The sequence below is a fragment of the Oncorhynchus nerka genome, linkage group LG19 (genome assembly GCF_034236695.1).
Source record: "Oncorhynchus nerka isolate Pitt River linkage group LG19, Oner_Uvic_2.0, whole genome shotgun sequence".
Lineage (NCBI taxonomy): Eukaryota > Metazoa > Chordata > Actinopteri > Salmoniformes > Salmonidae > Oncorhynchus > Oncorhynchus nerka.
The window spans coordinates 11,963,381-11,984,635 of NC_088414.1; the positions used below are offsets into that span (position 1 = coordinate 11,963,381).

Genomic DNA, 21,255 nt, shown 5'->3' on the forward strand with positions numbered 1-21,255 from the left:
TGAACAGGCTGGTAATAGGGGTTGCGACAATGGCGGCGGATAGTTTCAGAAATAGAGGGTCCAGATTGTCAAGCCCAGCTGAATTGTACGGGTCCAGGTTTTGCAGCTCTTTCAGAAGATCTGCTATCTGGATTTGGGTAAAGGAGAACCTGGAGAGGCTTGGGCGAGTAGCTGCGGGGGGGGCGGAGCTGTTGGCCGAGGTTGGAGTAGCCAGGCGGAAGGCATGGCCAGCCGTTGAGAAATGCTTGTTGAAGTTTTCGATAATCATGGGTTTATCGGTGGTGACCATGTTACCTAGCCTCAGTGCAGTGGGCAGCTGGTAGGAGGTGCTCTTAGTATGTAGGCCGTGCAAATGTTGGTGGTGACTTTTGTTGTAGACCAGGGAGGTTTTGGTATTGAGGGGTCCTACGACTCCATCAGTCAAAACAGCGGAGAAGGGCGCATTTGGTCTGTTAGTGAATTCAAAGATTCACTAACAGCACACCACTACCTTCACCACGCTATATTTTGAAGCCCAACCAAAGGAAAGTCCATATCTTGACAGACCTCGTGCCACATTATGCCATACTACAAATGTTGAAACATGGAGTGTTTCTGTGAATTAGAAGGTCATATCTAAGGTATTTTAACTGCATTCTCTCTCTTCAGCTCCTTCACCTTCCTGTCACTGGCACTCAGTCTGTCCTCAAAGGCTGTTTCCAGAAAATGGTCAATTAGGGTATCAATGTCCTCTTAGACAACGCGTGTTCCCACTGTCAATGTCTGTCATTGGCCTTCAGGGTTAAATTGAACAGAAAGGAAATGAGTCTTTGAATAGGCTAAGTGGCCACTGAATCGATAAGTAACACTTTCATAACAAGCTTTATTCTTCTATCTTGATCAAGTTACAAATGTGAAGTATTCCATTCCTAAATACAGTTACTTGTATTCTCTTTCTCCAGCTAGTCCACCTTTTTCTTCTGGGGCTGCAATTGTCTTAGTGGCGCTCAGTACCTCTCTGAGAGCCGTCACCTCCTTTTTCTGCTCCTCCACCTCCCTCACTGGCTGTCATTCTGGCACCCATGGCAGTCATTACATAAGAGAGGAACGTGAGTTAATTTGTCTCATAAACTTCATTTAACTCAAATATATATTTGCTCTTATCATTATCTGCATTCTCTGTGTCCAGCTTGCCAACTTAGTTTTTTAGGAACTGCACTTCATTCTTGGTGATTCCCAGATCTGTTGTTAGTACCATCGCCATGTTTGTCTGCTCTTCCACCTCCCCCTCACTGTCCCCCAGTCAGGTCTCACATGTTCCTCAACTCCACTCTCTGCACCACCAACATGTCTCTCAGCTCAGCCCAAATGTCAGGTGGTGGTGGTGGTTTGGCTGTTCATTTGTTTCCGGGACATCTCTGCAGCTTCAGTCTTTCGGCTATCAAGTCCTCTCGTTCTGCTCTCTCCCTCAGTCTTGTCAGTCTCTCTGACCCCATGTCCCAGACAGGCAAAACAGCAGCAGAAATGACACTATAAAGAAATGTACACGTCTTTACACAACGTGATAGAAAATGTGAAACAGTGTCAAGGACTCTGATAAAGAAACACTGGGTGAGCTGACCTCATAGCAGGTCCTTAAACTAAAGGCTGTGGGAGAAGGTCTCTTCGACACCATAAAGTTAGTAGATCAAGTGCTAAGAGCAGTTAATTATTCATTTATAATGATTCATCAATATGGCCAATATGAGTTTTGATTTAGTACATTAGTTTAAAGTGGACGGGAAAAGTACACAATTGTCATACTTGAGTAAAAGTAAAGATACTGTAAGGGTTTTCTGGTGAAAGAGAGGCGGACCAAAATGCAGCATGGTGGTTATTCATGTTCTTTAATTTATAAAGAAACTACACATGAGATAACTAACAAAAACAACAAACGTGAGAAAACCTAAAACAGTCCCATCTGGTGCAAACACAAAGACAGGAACAATCACCCACAACCACACAGTGACACACAGGCTACCTAAGTATGATTCTCAATCAGAGACAACTAATGACACCTGCCTCTGATTGAGAACCATACTAGGCCGAAACATAGAAATACCCAAAATCTAGAAAAACAAACATAGACTGCCCACCCAACTCACACCCTGACCATACTAAATAAATACAAAAGAAAGGAAATAAAGGTCAGAACGTGACAGATACATTAATAAAAAATGACTAGAGTAAAAGTCACCCAGTGAAATACTACTTGAGTAAAAGACTAAAAGAATTTGGGTTTTAATTAAATGTACTTAAGTATCAAAAGTAAATGTAATTTAAGTAAAGTAAATATAAATAGTAAAGTACAGATACCCCAAAAAACAACTGACGTAATACTTTAAGTATTTTTACTTAATTATTTTCTAGTTTATGGCTTTAATGATGTCCCATGTTTGACTGCTTTTAGTGTCTTAAAACTATTTAATTTGAGTGGTCTACAATGTAATTTTTTGTATCTGTATTTTATATTGTCAACTATTGTATCATTTGTGGAGTGAAACTTTGTTTATCTAACTCTTTTTCAAATGTTTTTTAATAGAATACCTGTTCTACAAACCAGATTGAACCCTATTGAATGGTAATCCCCAACACATTTGAGCTATGTTCTCTCCTCCCCTCACTCACTTCTCCCCTTCTCTCCTCCTCTGCTTTCAAATGATGCTGGAAAATATGTTGTCTTTTCATTTTTATACAGATGAGTAGAAGAACAATGACAAGAACAACACACACATCAGAAAGATTATTTCATTTGAGCACTTTGTCCAGCATCATTATTGGTAACCCTGGACAAGTGCTATAGAGCAGTTTACTTTGGGCTAGAAGATAAAGCATGCTGCTGGACTAAAATAAGAGCTAGCCTTGACCTAGTAGGCTACTGCTGTTTCCAGTTCTTGGCCAGTTACAAGTTTACCTGTACGTTTTTGTCATAAATAAGAGTTTGCGTTTTTTCTTTGAGCTGAATCAAAAATAATCATCAATTCCAATATTGGCAGCTGCACAAGTAGTGAATTCACCTCACTGACTTGGGTAAAATTGATTTTTTTGCATTTGACCTAAAAAGCCCGCGCTGTCGTTTGAAAATGCAGGATTGGTCCAACCAAACATCCAAACTAGCCAATATAACAGCCGTAAATCAAGTTGATTTTTGAAAATTATATAATGGTCCAATTGCAAAAGAGAAAAGATTGATTGACACATAATCTGTTTGAAATACACCCAATTGGGTTTAAAGGCAGGCGGGCTCATTCAGGGGCCTATATTATCGTGAATCAGCGATGTTTTTCAATTTTTTTGTCAGTTAACCGTTAGAAGTTGTAGAGCCAAGGTAGCCTAGCTAGCCAACTGTCGAACGCATTTTTGTTAAACATTAATTAGCTACAGGTCTTACTTATAATCAACATGGTAAGTTTTCTGTCAGGAAGATGAGTGACAAACAAAACAATTTTGATCAAATGATCTAATGGTAGCTAACTTAGCTAACATTGGCTATTTTTTTTTACATTGGCTACCTAGCTCGCTAACTTAATATTAGCTACCTCGTAACTAACAATTCAACAATGATGTAATAGCTAGCTAAGTAACAAACATACATATGCCAGCTTTTACACATTTGTCTGAAGAGCTAGTAAATTGTGTCAAATGTTATTTCTCCACAGCGTGAGTGCATCTCTATCCACGTTGGTCAGGCCGGTGTTCAGATCGGGAATGCCTGCTGGGAACTGTACTGCTTGGAACATGGGATCCAGCCCGATGGGCAGATGCCCAGTGACAAAACCATTGGCGGAGGGGATGACTCCTTCAACACTTTCTTCAGCGAGACCGGAGCGGGAAAACATGTCCCCCGTGCTGTGTTTGTGGACCTCGAACCAACTGTTGTTGGTAATGATGACCATTTGCTAAAATATTGACATGACTAAGATTTTTTACATTTATTTTTCAAAATCCCCACTGAACTGAGTTCTGATTTTTTTCATAGATGAGGTTCGCACCGGGACATACCGTCAGTTGTTCCACCCGGAGCAACTCATCACTGGTAAAGAGGATGCCGCCAACAACTATGCTCGTGGCCACTACACCATTGGCAAGGAGATCGTCGACCTGGTGCTGGACCGAGTTCGCAAACTGGTTAGTAACAGCTTGCGAACTCATAGCGATGTTTTTCCAACTGCTAGTTATGTAACTTTTAATTGCAAGCTACTTGAACAGGGTTGTACACCAGTGAGGCCAGTCAGTCCCTAATCTAGTGTCTTGCCCAGGTCAGTTTTTTGGGATCTGCACCCCCGCGCCGGTCACATCAATGCCAAGCCTAAATATTCAACATCAGAGACTGTAATTGTTGGACTTAAAAAGACTGTTAAAACACCACCAAATCATCTTCAAGTTAAAAAACAAAACAATTGGTATAATAGAAAGATATGTGATTGTAAGCAAGGTTTGACATGAGTATGTCTTAGCCAAATATTATCTGTTTGGGCTTGCAGTCTACAAATGGTTTGCAATTACGTTCTGGCCCGCTGACCAGATCAAGAAAAAAATGGCCTGAGGTGGAATCTAGTTGATGATCATTGGGTTATAGGGTGCAAAAGGTGCCTACATTTATTTAGTAGGCTATTAGCTGCTAGCATTAGTATTTACCAGCCGCACAGGTTTAAGATTTAAGAAATTAAATTAATTTAAGGAATTAATGTAATAATTATTAGATATTTAACTAGATTGTTGTGAACAAATACCTGCTTGCATTTTTGCAGGCTGTGTATCCATCTCCCGGGTTGTCCTCAATGACTCCAAAATCCTTCCAAACTGGGGAATTTCACTATCATAACCTTTCTTTTCATTTCTCCTGTTACATTAGCCAATTTTGCGTGATCTAGAATTCAGGGAAAATAAACTTAGCAATGTATTGTCGAGTGGCAGAAGGGAACATAAGCTCTGGCTTGGACAAATTAGGAATGTTTCAGCACTACACAAATAGGCCTACGAATGGACAGTTCCCTGCGCCACTCACTGCGTGGCTTGTATTCTAGGCCTGGCTATGTCAGCCTCACTGCTCAAGTAGCCTAATGGAATTTGCACCACAATTAAAACTTAAGCTCCTGTGGTTGTAAACGAAAAAGTATTATCTCGACTTAAAAAGTTTCTAGCCCGCAATATAATTGTTCTGAACCGTGGGCTGAAAGAATGTTTTATTTCCCACCAGCTGATTTTTTTTGCGGGTCAACCGCAGCGAACCGTAAGTATCCAACACGATGCAGGGCTCTACCCTTACCCCTTGTAATCTCCCCCTCCAGTCGGACCAGTGCACTGGGCTTCAGGGCTTCCTGATCTTCCACAGCTTTGGTGGTGGAACCGGCTCAGGTTTTGCCTCTCTGCTCATGGAGAGACTGTCTGTGGACTATGGCAAGAAGTCCAAACTGGAGTTTGCCATATACCCCGCCCCTCAGGTATTTCTAAGGTTTAGTTGCTCACATTAATATTTGGAAGATTTCCACGTCAGCAAAACTGGTACTGTACTTGGTCCTTGTACTCAATACTTGTGTTTGTTTGCTATGTACATTTTCATTATGTGTAACCTAAAGATGACTGTTCTACCTCTTGTGTGTGTGTTCAGGTGTCCACAGCAGTGGTGGAGCCCTACAACTCTATCCTGACCACCCACACCACCCTGGAACACTCAGACTGTGCCTTCATGGTCGACAACGAGGCCATCTATGACATCTGCCGTCGTAACCTGGACATTGAGCGCCCCACTTATACTAACCTCAACAGGCTCATTGGCCAGATCGTCTCCTCCATCACAGCCTCGCTGCGTTTCGATGGAGCTCTCAATGTGGACCTGACTGAGTTCCAGACCAACCTGGTGCCATACCCCCGTATCCACTTCCCCCTGGTCACCTACGCACCTGTCATCTCTGCTGAGAAGGCCTACCACGAGATGCTTTCTGTGGCAGAGATCACCAACGCTTGCTTCGAGCCAGCCAACCAGATGGTGAAGTGTGACCCTCGCCATGGCAAGTACATGGCCTGCTGCATGCTGTATCGTGGGGATGTGGTGCCTAAGGATGTCAATGCTGCCATCGCCACCATCAAGACCAAACGCACTATCCAGTTTGTTGACTGGTGCCCCACCGGCTTCAAGGTAAACATATAATGGGTTTATTCATTCAGTGATCTATCTTCCTAAACCTTTTCAAGTACAATTGGTTAGTCAGATTATTATACTTGTTTTGTTCTTGTGCCCTGTAGGTAGGCATCAACTACCAGCCACCCACAGTGGTGCCAGGTGGCGATCTTGCCAAGGTCCAGAGAGCCGTTTGCATGTTGAGCAACACCACAGCCATCGCTGAGGCCTGGGCTCGGCTTGACCACAAGTTTGATCTGATGTACGCCAAGCGTGCCTTTGTACACTGGTATGTGGGGGAGGGTATGGAGGAGGGGGAGTTCTCTGAGGCCAGAGAAGATCTGGCTGCCCTGGAGAAGGACTACGAGGAAGTGGGAGTGGATTCGGTGGAGGGAGAGGCTGAGGAAGGAGAGGAGTACTGAATCCTGACCTGATTGAAAAATGTTTTACTGTTGATTGGTAATTTTAATAAAAGTTCTGTTTTCAGTCCATTCTCCTGTGGATTTTTCCCTACATGATTTGCGTGTAAGCAGGAAAATATACCTTATTTTTTCACAAAGTTATTAAATTAACAATTTCTGCACAGAATATATAACTCACTATGTCCAATTGATAGAACAAATGGAGCTTACTGGGACATTTGGCAGAGCACACAAGTATCAGTTAAAAATATATATTGATTAAAAGGAAAATGGGTAAATCAACCAGTCTGCTCGTCTTGTTTCAAGATCATTGTAAATTCCTATTGAGTATAAAACGTGTACAGTACCAGAGGGGGCTTTTGAAAAGGCCTTGTTTGAAGATTTGTAGATCATGTTTAATATGAATAACCAGAGTCTAAGTTTAACAGGCTTAGGAGATCTTGTGTTTTGTTCAATGAGATAATAGCAGTCATTGAACATTACCTTTATGAGTTATGAAGCCTGTAGGTACTTTTTTTTATAACAAATTCTTCAACATTCACACAGTGACATTAGCTGATGCAGATTATCTCAGGGGGGAAAAATGAGATCTAAGTCTGTTTAACAAAGACCTTATTTTTGGTATTTATCTAAAAACGACATTTGTTTTCTTAAAAGGCTTTGTCCAACAAACCATGGTGGAGTTGGTGCCTACAAAAAACCGCCATTACTATTTCTCACAATTGAAAATGTATTTATTTTTTTACCTTTATTTAACTAGGCAAGGCAGTTAAAAACAAATTCTTATTTTCAATGACGGCCTAGGAGCAGTGGGTTAACTGCCTGTTCAGGGGCAGAACAACAGACTCGGGAGTTTTGAACTTGCGACCTTCCGCTTGCTAGTCCAACACTAACCACTCTAGGCTACCCTGCCGCCCCGATGTACCCATAGGAGCAAAGCAGTAAGTGTTCCATCAGTCTGCTGTGATTTGTTGAACCAATGCAACTAGCATTACAAATACATTCCATTGCACGAGCCACATAAATTGTCATAATTTAAAGGGGAATGGAAACACTATGATTTAGAACATCAGCTAACTAAATCGTCATATTGGCATTGTTGCATCACTGGCAGGAGAGAACATTTTGGAACTCCCCAAAAATGGTTGAATTTCCCAAGTAGCTCCGAGTCTGAGAATGAGTTTATTACAGAGAATTAAATAATATTAGGGAGCTAATAAACCTACTGAAACCCTTCATGTTTGAGCCACTCGTTGCCCCTGATCAAAGAGTTTGTTCTCGTAGCAGTAACAACACAGATATGCCGCTTGAAACACTTCAGCTAGGAGGTCGGCATAGGCAAACAAACTGGTGTGAGGGGATTCTGCCAGATAATGGCTTGGGTATGAGTGTGTTTTTTAAGTTTTCTTTATTTCACCTTTATTTAACCAGGCAGGCAAGTCGAGAACAAGTTCTCATTTACAACTGCAACCTGGCCAAGATAAAGCAAAGCAGTGCAACAAAAACATCAACACAGTTACACATACAAACGTACAGTCAATAACACAATAGAAAAATCTATGTACAGTGTGTGCAAATGTAGAAGATTAGGGAGGTAAGGCAATAAATAGGCGATAGAGATGAAAATAAATACAATTTAGCATTAACACTGGAGTGATAGATGTGCAGATGATGATGTGCAAGTAGAGATACTGGGGTGCAAAAGAGCAAAAAGATAAATAACAATATGGGGATGAGGTAGTTGGGTGGGCTATTTACAGATTGGCTGTGTAAAGGTACAGTGATCGGTAAACTGCTCTGATAGCTGATGCTCAAAGTTAAAGGAGATATAAGTCTCCAGCTTTAGTGGTTGTTGCAATTTGTTTAAGTCATTGGCAGCAGAGAACTGTAAGGATTGGCGGCCAAAGGAGGTGTTGACTTACAGTGCCTTGCGAAAGTATTCGGCCCCCTTGAACTTTGCGACCTTTTGCCACATTTCAGGCTTCAAACATAAAGATATAAAACTGTATTTTTTTGTGAAGAATCAACAACAAGTGGGACACAATCATGAAGTGGAACGACATTTATTGGATATTTCAAACTTTATTAACAAATCAAAAACTGAAAAATTGGGCGTGCAAAATTATTCAGCCCCTTTACTTTCAGTGCAGCAAACTCTCTCCAGAAGTTCAGTGAGGATCTCTGAATGATCCAATGTTGACCTAAATGACTAATGATGATAAATACAATCCACCTGTGTGTAATCAAGTCTCCGTATAAATGCACCTGCACTGTGATAGTCTCAGAGGTCCGTTAAAAGCGCAGAGAGCATCATGAAGAACAAGGAACACAGGCAGGTCCGAGATACTGTTGTGAAGAAGTTTAAAGCCGGATTTGGATACAAAAAGATTTCCCAAGCTTTAAACATCCCAAGGAGCACTGTGCAAGCGATAATATTGAAATGGAAGGAGTATCAGACCACTGCGAATCTACCAAGACCTGGCCGTCCCTCTAAACTTTCAGCTCATACAAGGAGAAGACTGATCAGAGATGCAGCCAAGAGGCCCATGATCACTCTGGGTGAACTGCAGAGATCTACAGCTGAGGTGGGAGACTCTGTTCATAGGGCAACAATCAGTCGTATATTGCACAAATCTGGCCTTTATGGAAGAGTGGCAAGAAGAAAGCCATTTCTTAAAGATATCCATAAAAAGTGTTGTTTAAAGTTTGCCACAAGCCACCTGGGAGACACACCAAACATGTGGAAGAAGGTGCTCTGGTCAGATGAAACCAAAATTGAACTTTTTGGCAACAATGCAAAACGTTATGTTTGGCGTAAAAGCAACACAGCTCATCACCCTGAACACACCATCCCCACCGTCAAACATGGTGGTGGCAGCATCATGGTTTGGGCCTGCTTTTCTTCAGCAGGGACAGGGAAGATGGTTAAAATTGATGGGAAGATTTAAAAAAAAAAAAAAAATATTTCACCTTTATTTAACCAGGTAGGCTAGTTGAGAACAAGTTCTCATTTGCAACTGCGACCTGGCCAAGATAAAGCATAGCAGTGTGAACAGACAACACAGAGTTACACATGGAATAAACAATTAACAAGTCAATAATACAGTAGAAAAAAAATGGGCAGTCTATATACAATGTGTGCAAAAGGCATGAGGAGGTAGGCGAATAATACAATTTTGCAGATTAACACTGGGGTGATAAATGATCAGATGGTCATGTACAGGTAGAGATATTGGTGTGCAAAAGAGCAGAAAAGTAAATAATTTTTTTTTAAAAACAGTATAAAAACAGTATGGGAATGAGGTAGGTGAAAATGGGTGGGCTATTTACCAATAGACTATGTACAGCTGCAGTGATCGGTTAGCTGCTCGGATAGCTGATGTTTGAAGTTGGTGAGGGAGATAAAAGTCTCCAACTTCAGCGATTTTTGCAGTTCGTTCCAGTCACAGGCAGCAGAGTACTGGAACGAAAGGCGGCCAAATGAGGTGTTGGCTTTAGGGATGATCAGTGAGATACACCTGCTGGAGCGTGTGCTACGGATGGGTGTTGCCATCGTGACCAGTGAACTGAGATAAGGCGGAGCTTTACCTAGCATGGACTTGTAGATGACCTGAGCCAGTGGGTCTGGCGACGAATATGTAGCGAGGGCCAGCCGACTAGAGCATACAAGTCGCAGTGGTGGGTGGTATAAGGTGCTTTGGTGACAAAACGGATGGCACTATGATAGACTGCATCCAGTTTGCTGAGTAGAGTGTTGGAAGCCATTTTGTAGATGACATCGCCGAAATCGAGGATCGGTAGGATAGTCAGTTTTACTAGGGTAAGCTTGGCGGCGTGAGTGAAGGAGGCTTTGTTGCGAATAGAAAGCCGACTCTTGATTTGATTTTCGATTGAGATGTTTGATGTGAGTCTGGAAGGAGAGTTTGCAGTCTAGCCAGACACCTAGGTACTTATAGATGTCCACATATTCAAGGTCGGAACCATCCAGGGTGGTGATGCTAGTCGGGCATGCGGGTGCAGGCAGCGATCGGTTGAAAAGCATGCATTTGGTTTTACTCGCGTTTAAGAGCAGTTGGAGGCCACGGAAGGAGTGCTGTATGGCATTGAAGCTCGTTTGGAGGTTAGATAGCACAGTGTCCAATGACGGGCCGAAAGTATATAGAATGGTGTCGTCTGCGAGAGGTGGATCAGGGAATCGCCCGCAGCAAGAGCAACATCATTGATATATACAGAGAAAAGAGTCGGCCCGAGAATTGAACCCTGTGGCACCCCATAGAGACTGCCAGAGGACCGGACAGCATGCCCTCCGATTTGACACACTGAACTCTGTCTGCAAAGTAATTGGTGAACCAGGCAAGGCAGTCATCCGAGAAACCGAGGCTATTGAGTCTGCCGATAAGAATATGGTGATTGACAGAGTCGAAAGCCTTGGCGAGGTCGATGAAGACGGCTGCACAGTACTGTCTTTTATCGATGGCGGTAATGATATCGTTTAGTACCTTGAGCGTGGCTGAGGTGCACCCGTGACCGGCTTGGAAACCAGATTGCACAGCGGAGAAGGTACGGTGGGATTCGAGATGGTCAGTGACCTGTTTGTTGACTTGGCTTTCGAAGACCTTAGATAGGCAGGGCAGGATGGATATAGGTCTATAGCAGTTTGGGTCCAGGGTGTCTCCCTTTGAAGAGGGGGATGACTGCGGCAGCTTTCCAATCCTTGGGGATCTCAGACGATATGAAAGAGAGGTTGAACAGGCTGGTAATAGGGGTTGCGACAATGGCGGCAGATAGTTTCAGAAATAGAGGGTCCAGATTGTCAAGCCCAGCTGATTTGTACGGGTCTAGGTTTTGCAGCTCTTTCAGAACATCTGCTATCTGGATTTGGGTAAAGGAGAACCTGGAGAGGCTTGGGCGAGGAGCTGCGGGGGGCGGAGCTGTTGGCCGAGGTTGGAGTAGCCAGGCGGAAGGCATGGCCAGCCGTTGAGAAGTGCTTATTGAAGCTTTCGATAATCGTGGATTTATCGGTGGAGACCGTGTTACCTAGCCTCAGTGCAGTGGGCAGCTGGGAGGAGGTGCTCTTGTTCTCCATGGACTTCACAGTGTCCCAGAACTTTTTGGAGTTGGAGCTACAGGATGCAAACTTCTGCCTGAAGAAGCTGGCCTTAGCTTTCCTGACTGACTCGTGTATTGGTTCCTGACTTCCTGAACAGTTGCATATCACGGGGCTATTCGATGCTATTGCAGTCCGCCACAGGATGTTTTTGTGCTGGTCGAGGGCAGTCAGGTCTGGAGGAACCAAGGGCTGTATCTGTTCTTGGTTCTGCATTTTTTGAACGGAGCATGCTTATCTAAAATGGTGAGGAAGTTACTTTTAAAGAATGACCAGGCATCCTCAACTGACGGGATGAGGTCAATGTCCTTCCAGGATACCCGGGCCAGGTCGATTAGAAAGGCCTGCTCACAGAAGTGTTTTAGGGAGCGTTTGACAGTGATGAGGGGTGGTTGTTTGACTGCGGCTCCGTGGCGGATACAGGCAATGAGGCAGTGATCGCTGAGATCCTGGTTGAAGACAGCGGAGGTGTATTTGGAGGGCCAGTTGGTCAGGATGACGTCTATGAGGGTGCCCTTGTTTACAGAGTTAGGGTTGTACCTGGTGGGTTCCTTGATGATTTGAGTGAGATTGAGGGCATCTAGCTTACATTGTAGGACTGCCGGGGTGTTAAGCATATCCCAGTTTAGGTCACCTAACAGAACAAACTCTGAAGCTAGATGGGGGGCGATCAATTCACAAATGGTGTCCAGGGCACAGCTGGGAGCTGAGGGTGGCCGAGGGTAATTTTCAAAATTAGTAGTTCGAACTGTTTGGGTATGGACCTGGAAAGTATGACATTACTTTGCAGGCTATCTCTGCAGTAGACTGCAACTCCGCCCCCTTTGGTAGTTCTATCTTGACGGAAGATGTTATAATTGGGTATGGAAATCTCTGAATTTTTGGTGGCCTTCCTGAGCCAGGATTCAGACACGGCAAGGACATCAGGGTTAGCAGAGTGTGCTAAAGCAGTGAGTAAAACAAACTTAGGGAGGAGGCTTCTGATGTTGACATGCATAAAACCAAGGCTTTTTCGATCACAGAAGTCAACAAATGAGGGTACCTGGGGACATGCAGGGCCTGGGTTTACCTCCACATCACCCGCGGAACAGAGAAGGAGTAGTATGAGGGTGCGGCTAAAGGCTATCAAAACTGGTCGCCTAGAGCGTTGGGGGCAGAGGATAAGAGGAGCAGGTTTCTGGGCATGGTAGAATATATTCAGGGCATAATGCGCAGACAGGGGTATGGTGGGGTGCGGGTACAGCGGAGGTAAGCCCAGGCACTGGGTGATGATGAGACAGGTTGTATCTCTGGACATGCTGGTTGTAATGGGTGAGGTCACCGCATGTGTGGGAGGTGGGACAAAGGAGGTAACAGGGGTATGCAGAGTGGGTCTAGGGGCTCCATTGTGAACTAAAACAATTATAACTAACCTGAACAACAGTATACAAGGCATATTGACATCTGAGAGAGACATACAGCGAGGCATACAGTAATCACAGGTGTTGAATTTGGAAAGCTAGCTAAAAACAGTAGGCGAGGCTAATCCGCTAGCACAACAAACAGCAGGTAAAATGGCGTTGACTAGGCAACGGGGCCGACAGGTAAGACAAACAAGCAGAAAGGAGTACCGTGATTAATGGACAGTCCAGCGTGCGTCAGCTATGTAGCCAAGAGATCAGTGTCCAGGGGGCAGCGGTGGATGGGCAGGGGGGCTGGGCTGGCGAGTGTTATCCAGGTTTTTAAAAAAACTAACAATGACTAACTAGCTTGTAGCTAGTTAGCTGGTTAGCGTCTGGAGGTTCTTGAGTGTGTCATAAAAATAAAAATAAGAGTAAAAGTAATAGCGATTCCGTATCACATTGGGTGAGGCAGGTTTCCGGAGTATAAACAAATTAAAAATCAAAAAGAGATAGAAAGTAAATGGGGTCAGAGAGTGATTGGGACGCGGTGGTTCAGACGGTTAGCAGGCCTGTGCTAACAAGCTAACAGTTCGTAGGCCCGAGCTAGACAAGGTAGCAGTTAGCGGACCGGAGCTTGACAAGCTAGCCGTTAGCAGGCCGAATTAGCAAGCAGGGAGATAGCGAGGGCTAGAGAGTTAACCTTTGGGGGACGTCGCGATGGGGTGAGTCTGTTTATTCCTCTTCATGCGGTGAGCTGGAGATACAGCGATTCAGAAAGCTCATGGGCCTTGGCCAGCAGATGGATCTTTGGCGATGTCGCAGCGGAAAAGCCTGTTGAAACCCCTCGGACGATTATGTCGGCGGACCAGTCGTGATGGATCGGCGGGGCTCCGTGTCGGCAGTAGAGGGTCAGTAGAGGGTCCAGGCCAATTGGCAAATTAGGTATTTTTGGACCTCTTCGGCTAGTCGGGAGATGGGCTTAGCTCGAGGCTAGCTCCAGGCTAACTGGTGCTTGCTCTGGGACAGAGACGTTAGCCAGGAGTAGCCACTCGGATTGCAGCTAGCTATTTACGATGATCCGGTATAAAGGTTCAGAGCTTGCGGTAGGAATCCGGAGATGTGGTAGAGAAAAAGCAGTCTGGTATGCTTTGGGTAGATGTCGCGCTGGTGTCCTAGTTAGCGTTGAAGACCGCTAGCAGTGGCTAGCTAGTAGCTAGTTAGCGGCTAGCTTCTGATGAGGGTTCCGATTCTAAAGTATAGAAAAAGCAGATCCGTACCACATTGGGTGATGCGGGTTGCAGGAGAGTATATTCAGCCTGTAGTTGGAAAGTGAGATTAAAATATGTGCGAAATATATACAGAAAAAAAACGAGGAAAAACTCTATTTACACTATACAGGACGGGACAAGACCATTCAAGACCATTCTGGAAGAAAACCTGATGGAGTCTGCAAAAGACCTGAGACTGGGACGGAGATTTGTCTTCCAACAAGACAATGATCCAAAACATAAAGCAAAATCTACAATGGAATGGTTCAAAAATAAACATATCCAGGTGTTATAGAATGGCCAAGTCAAAGTCCAGACCTGAATCCAATCGAGAATCTGTGGAAAGAACTGAAAACTGCTGTTCACAAATGCTCTCCATCCAACCTCACTGAGCTCGAGCTGTTTTGCAAGGAGGAATGGGAAAAAAATTCAGTCTCTCGATGTGCAAAACTGATAGAGACATACCCCAAGCGAATTAAAGCTGTAATCGCTGCAAAAGGTGGCGCTACAAAGTATTAACTTAAAGGGGCTGAATAATTTTGCACGGCCAATTTTTCAGTTTTTGATTTGTTAAAAAAGTTTGAAATATCCAATAAATGTCGTTCCACTTCATGATTGTGTCCCACTTGTTGTTGATTATTCACAAAAAAATACAGTTTTATATCTTTATGTTTGAAGCCTGAAATGTGGCAAAAGGTCGCAAAGTTCAAGGGGGCCGAATACTTTCGCAAGGCACTGTAGGGGATGACCAGTGAAATATACCTGCTGGAGCGCTTGCTATGGGTGGGTGTTGCTAAGGTGACCAGTGAGCTGAGATTAGGCAGGGCTTTACCGAGCAAAGACTTATCGATGACCTGGAGCCAGTGGGTTTGGCGACGAATATGTAGCGAGGGCCAGCCAATGAGAGCAAACAGGTCGCAGTGGTGGGTAGTATATGGGGCTTTGGTGACAAAACGGATGGCACTGTGATAGACGACAGAGTATGAGTGTGTGTGTGTGTTGTAGAGAGATGGCAGCGATACAGCAGAAAATCCCAGCGGATGGTGGCTGTATTACATCCAGTCAGAGGTTCAAATCAAATGTTATTGGTCACATACACATGGTTAGCAGATGTTAATGCGAGTGTTGCGACACGCTTGTGCTTCTAGTTCCGACAGTGCAGTAATATCTAACAATTTATCTAACAAATTCACAACGACTACCTTATACACCCAAATGTAAAGGGATGAATAAGAATATATACATATAAATATATGGATGAGCGATGGCCATGCGGTATAAGCAAGATGCAGTAGATGGTATAGAATACAGTATATACATATGAGATGATAATGTAGGATATGTAGACATGATTAAAGTGGTGTTATTTTAAAGTGACTAGTGATACCTTTATTAAATGTATTATAGTAGCAAGAGATTTGAGTCTGTATGTTAGCAGCAGCCACTCTATGTTAGTGATGGCTGTTTAACAGTCTGATGGCCTTGAGATAGAAGCTGTTTTTCAGTCTCTCGGTCCCAGCTTTGATGCACCTGTACTGACCTCGCCTACTGGATGATAGTGGGGTGAACAGGCAGTGGCTCGGGTGGTTGTTGTCCTTGATTATATTTTTGGCCTTCCTGTGACATTGGGTGCTGTAGGTGTCCTGGAGGGCAGGTAGTGTGCCCTCGATGATGTGTTGTGCAGACCACACTACCCTCTGTGTGGGTGGACCATTTCAGTTTGTCCATGATGTGTTCCCGAGGAACTTAAAATTTTCCACCTTCTCCACTACTGTCCCGTCGATGTGGATAGGGGGGCGCTCCGCTCCCTCTGCTGTTTCCTGCAGTCCACGAACATCTCCTTTGTTTTGTTGATGTTGAGTGAAAGGTTATTTTCCTGACACCACACTCTCGTCGTTGTTGTTGGTAATCAAGCCTACCACTGTAGTGTCGTCTGCAATCTTGATGATTGAGTTGGAGGCGTGCATGGCCACGCAGTCATGGGTGAACAGGGAGTACAGGAGAGGGCTGAGAACGCACCCTTGTGGGGCCCCGAGCTTAATGACAGTTTGGAGCGTACTATGATGTTAAATGCTGAGCTGTAGTCAATGAACAGCCTTCTTACATAGGTATTCCTCTTGTCCAGTTGGGATAGGCTCCTGTCAGTCTGTCTGGATGGCAATGTATTTATTGGACTTGCCACTAATTCTTATGAAGGACTTCCTTGCAGAATATGTATTTTTTATATATAAAAAACAACATTTAAAATATATATATATATATATTATATTTTGAACATAACAAATACAAAATAATAGGTTACTCGACCAGTCAGCAGCCGAGATACCAGTTAAATAATTTGTCAAATTTAGCTTGATTATAAATTGTTTAAGGTTTAATATCAGTAGTGGGTAGGTGTTTATCATCAGCGCTGTTTGGCGCGTTAGTAACACATTTAACGTTTGATTAAATGACCGGAGTCCGAATCGCAGACAGTATCATATGATTCATGAAATCTCATTCTAACCAATAATGGGGCGTGCTCATTATAAATACATTGTGATTTCGTTTCGGTGTCAGGCGAACTTTTCTCATGCTTTTGGTTGCAGAGCGTACATGCTGGCAGTTTATCGCCAGTTCACCCTATGGGTACAAGAGAGGACGAGGTGTACGGTTGTTTCTTCCATAAGGCGCGCATATCCAGAAGCAAAGCCATTGAATAAACGTTTGAATAAAACCAGTTAATTTAGTAAATCTAGCCTAAAGACATAGGCCTAATGCCTGCACCTTATGTAAAAATAGTATTTGTTAGCTTGTCCACTATAACAGGTTCAAGCGTAACCAGATAAACTTGCTTTGAAGATAAAACTACTTTCAGTGCGCACTAATCCCGTGTCCCTGATGCTAGAATAGCGACTTCAACTAGATTTGGCTGCCATCTATTTGGAAAGGAATGTTAACTACACTGGGCAGCTAGTTGGCTGAGTCAAAGTAGACTTTAATAATATATGCCATTTAGCAGACGCCTTTATCCAAAGCGAACTGGGTAGATGTAGTGGAAACAGATCATAGAAACAGGATTACAATTTTGATATCATGGATGGTCAGTCCTTGCATCTATAGCTCTGTCTATGAATTTGAGAGTGGTTACATTTCTCCAGCCCCATCCCTCAGCTTTTTACCGAAAGAGGAGCAGGGAGGCACTTTGTTATTGTTTCTACTGCGGATTGCCACTTTATGAAGTTAATATGCAGATTAAAATACACAACAAAATAAATTACAGATACTATTAAAATGTCCCAGCACTCAGACAGTTAGTGAATACACAGCATCAAGCACAGCAGACAATCAATCAAATGTTTTTTTATTTTATTTTATTTTTTACAATAGTGGCGTATAGGGGTTGTATACTGATGGTCGTCAGTGTAATCTATCTGGGCCCCGAGCTCTTTAGTGATGGTCCCAGTGGACCAGTTCTCCACCCGCAGCACAGGAACACTCAGGCACCCACGTGTCAGTTTGGCTGTTCTAACTGTTCTTTCCTGTTAGTAGAACACAATTGAGACATCTATTAGGCTATAGTTATAATCAAGAATCACTGCAGATACTGGAAATAAACAATAGCCTTGGAAATAACATGGATTTGCATGTACATCCTCTGCCTCCTACACAGGCTCCTCCAGGATGAAAACCATTTCAGGGATGAAGATGGCATCCTGAAAACAAACAAACGTTTTGTTAAGACAACTGAACCCAAATATATTAGTTGGCATTAACAAGCTACCTGTCTTGTATGCTTTGTCAACACGCACGCACTCACGCGCACGCACGCACGCACGCACGCACGCACGCACGCACACACGCACACACACACACACACACACACACACACACACACACACACACACACACACACACACACACACACACACACACACACACACACACACACACACCTTCCTATAATTGTGAGGACCTTGACACAGGACCTTCATATGAGGACCCTCATTTCTGATAAAATTGGGAACAAACAGACACCTCATTCTAGCCCAAAGTGGTCCCATAAACCCAGATAGCAATTCAAAACCTGAAAAACTGGTTAAAGAGGTTAAAGTTCAGCTTCTATCCCAGTTCTATCTGCCTGTTAAATCATTCTTTAAAACATAATTTAACCTTTTATTTTATTTTATAATCTTTCCACTGCATTTTATATTGACGTTCTTATGATATATTTGACTGTTTATGTGTATGTACCACAGGAGGTTGGTGGGACCTTACAGTTTTTTTGGATTGATTACACACTAAAATTAAAAGTAGTACACTATTAGCAAAACCTTACACTCAAGAAGCAAAACATCAGCCCATATTTGCACAACTATAAGCACATTGTCAACCTCACACTTGTTGCAAAATTCTACACACAGTGATTTGCAAAACATTAAACACACTTAGCATACATTACACACAAAATGTATCATGAAGTCACATCCTTGCAATACCAAAGCACTGACTGTCAGATTACCACACCCTCCAACCAATTGGTTCAACACAGTCATCAGGTGTGCAAACACTCATTTGCTTAATTGTAGACACACCAATCAGGTGTATTAGCACTATAAAAAGCAGCAGGTGAGTTCATCGGCCTTCAAGCACAATGGAAAGAGTCAGAGAAAGAGGAGGAGGAGGAGGAGGACGAGGAGAACGAGGAGAACGAGGAGGAGGAAGAGGAAGACAAGAAGGTGCTCAAAGAGGACCGAATCTGACAAATGAGATCCGCGCAACACTGGTTGACCACGTTGTCAACCACGGCCTGACGCTGAGGGAGGCTGGACTGCGAGTACAGCCAAATCTAAGCCGATATACAGTGGCAAGTGTGATGAGAACATTTAGACTGGAAAATAGGTATTGTAAAAATATCATCATATCAAAAACGCACGGTTTCAGTAACTGCTTACAGTACTGTATTCTATGCACTATCAGCACTTCTGTTACCTTTTCCTGTGAAATTACTGTACTATTTTATACTGTTTTTTTTCTACATAGGATTGAGGGTCAGGGACGACAAGGGGGAAGGCCTCCTATGTTCACAGAACAACAAGAGAGGGAGATAGTAAACATGGTTTTGGCCAACAATGCTATAACACTCAAGCAGCTCCAAGCTAACATTGTCAATAACACGCCATTTTCAACGACATTCATCAGGTCTCAACATCAACACTGGCACGCATCCTAAAAAAAAAACATTCAAATGAAGCAAATTTATCGAGTTCCTTTCGAGCGCAATTCTGAAAGGGTGAAACGACTGCGGCATGATTATGCAGAGGTATGTATTCACTTTAGCAGTGTGATCTTGCATACTGTCTCATAATATTTTACTGTACTGTAATGTGTATACTAGATCTACACTGAACTACACAATTTTGCCTGACACTTTTTCAGAGTTTTACGAATGGATGGAGAGGATATCCAGCATGAGTTCATTTACGTAGATGAGGCTGGGTTCAACCTGACGAGAACACGAAGGAGGGGAAGAAACATCATTGGCCACAGGGCTATAGTCAATGTCCCAGGGAAACGTGGGGGTAATATAACACTCTGTGCAGCCATTACACAGAATGGGGTCCTCCACCGCCATGCCCATATGGGCCCTTACAACAGAGCACTCATACTTACATTCTTGGACCAATTGCACAACATAACAGCAGCAAATCAAATTGATCATATGCAATACATTGTTGTCTGGGACAATGTGTCTTTCCACCGCTCTGGTCTGGTTCAGAACTGGTTCAGCAACATCCACATTTCACTGTCCTATATCTTCCACCATACTCTCCATTCCTCAACCCTATTGAAGAGTTTTTCTCGGCATGGCGGTGGAAGGTATATGATCTCCGTCTCCAGGCTGAGGTACCCCTCATCCAAGCCATGGAGGAGGCCTGTGACCAGATGGAGGTAGCAGCAATGCAAGGATGGTTTCTTTCCAAGGTGTCTTGCTAATGACAACATTGCCTGCGATGTTGATGAAATTCTCTGGCCAGATCCAGCTAGGCGAAGAGACAATGTCTAGTTATTTGTTATTTTATGTTTTTGATCTTACAATACGTAAAGTGACGTTTGGTTCCAGTATTATGAATCTCCATGTCAACATTTGGGCGTGTTGAGAAATAAATGAGTTTCTTCAGTCTGCAACATTGTTCTTGTGTAGTGTTTGGTGAATTTACATTATATTTGTACTTTGTTGATAGTAGCCTACTCTAATCATATGGAAGTAGAAGTGCTAAAAGTGTTTTAGGTTTATCACAGCAGAGTGTAACTCGTGCAAACAGAGTATAGTAATGTGAAACGTGTGTGTTTCATATGGGAACAAAGTGTGGTTTTTAAAAAGAAGTGTATAGTTTTTACAAGAGTGTTTAATTTTGCAAAGGATCTGTAGTGTTTTGCTAATTGGGTGTGTGGTTGTGCTAATTGTGTGTAGTGTTTTGAAAACACAGGCCCTGTTTTGAAAATCGTGCTGAAATGAACGGAACGGTATCAAATACCTCAAACACATGGTTTCCATGGTTTCCAGATGTTTGATGCCGTTCCATTCTCTCCGCTCCAGGCATTATTATGAGCCGTCCTCCCCTCAGCTGCCTCCACTGGTATGCACTTTCCTATATGTGAGAGAGCTCCTACAAGGAATTCCAATGCATGTATTACTTTTAATACCTGCAAATGGAAAATAAACTACTTGAACTCCTTACGAGTGTCTGCAGACGACTAGGCCGTTGCCATCTGACAAAAGGTGAAAGCATCACAGGAATATTCTGCAAATGTTGATGAAGACGTAACTCAGTACACCCGAAACATGCCAGTCTTTCCAAAAGACTCCCATGAAGTTATAGTGTGACGTTAAAGTGACATCCTCAGAATCTACTGCACTTTGCTGTACTGTTTTTGATTTTTACTCTGTTTAAAC

The 21,255-nt window shown here is 43.3% G+C and overlaps 1 protein-coding gene across 1 annotated transcript; it reads left to right on the plus strand.

The window, feature by feature from the left end:
* Positions 1 to 3,314: 3,314 nt before the first annotated feature.
* Positions 3,315 to 6,625, plus strand: LOC115101056 (tubulin alpha chain, testis-specific). Its single transcript, XM_029620225.2, has 6 exons — positions 3,315 to 3,423; positions 3,678 to 3,900; positions 3,998 to 4,146; positions 5,310 to 5,462; positions 5,630 to 6,157; positions 6,265 to 6,625. The coding sequence occupies exons 1-6, from the start codon at positions 3,421 to 3,423 to the stop codon at positions 6,559 to 6,561; spliced, it is 1,353 nt and encodes a 450-aa protein (XP_029476085.1). The 5' UTR covers positions 3,315 to 3,420; the 3' UTR covers positions 6,562 to 6,625.
* Positions 6,626 to 21,255: the final 14,630 nt, after the last annotated feature.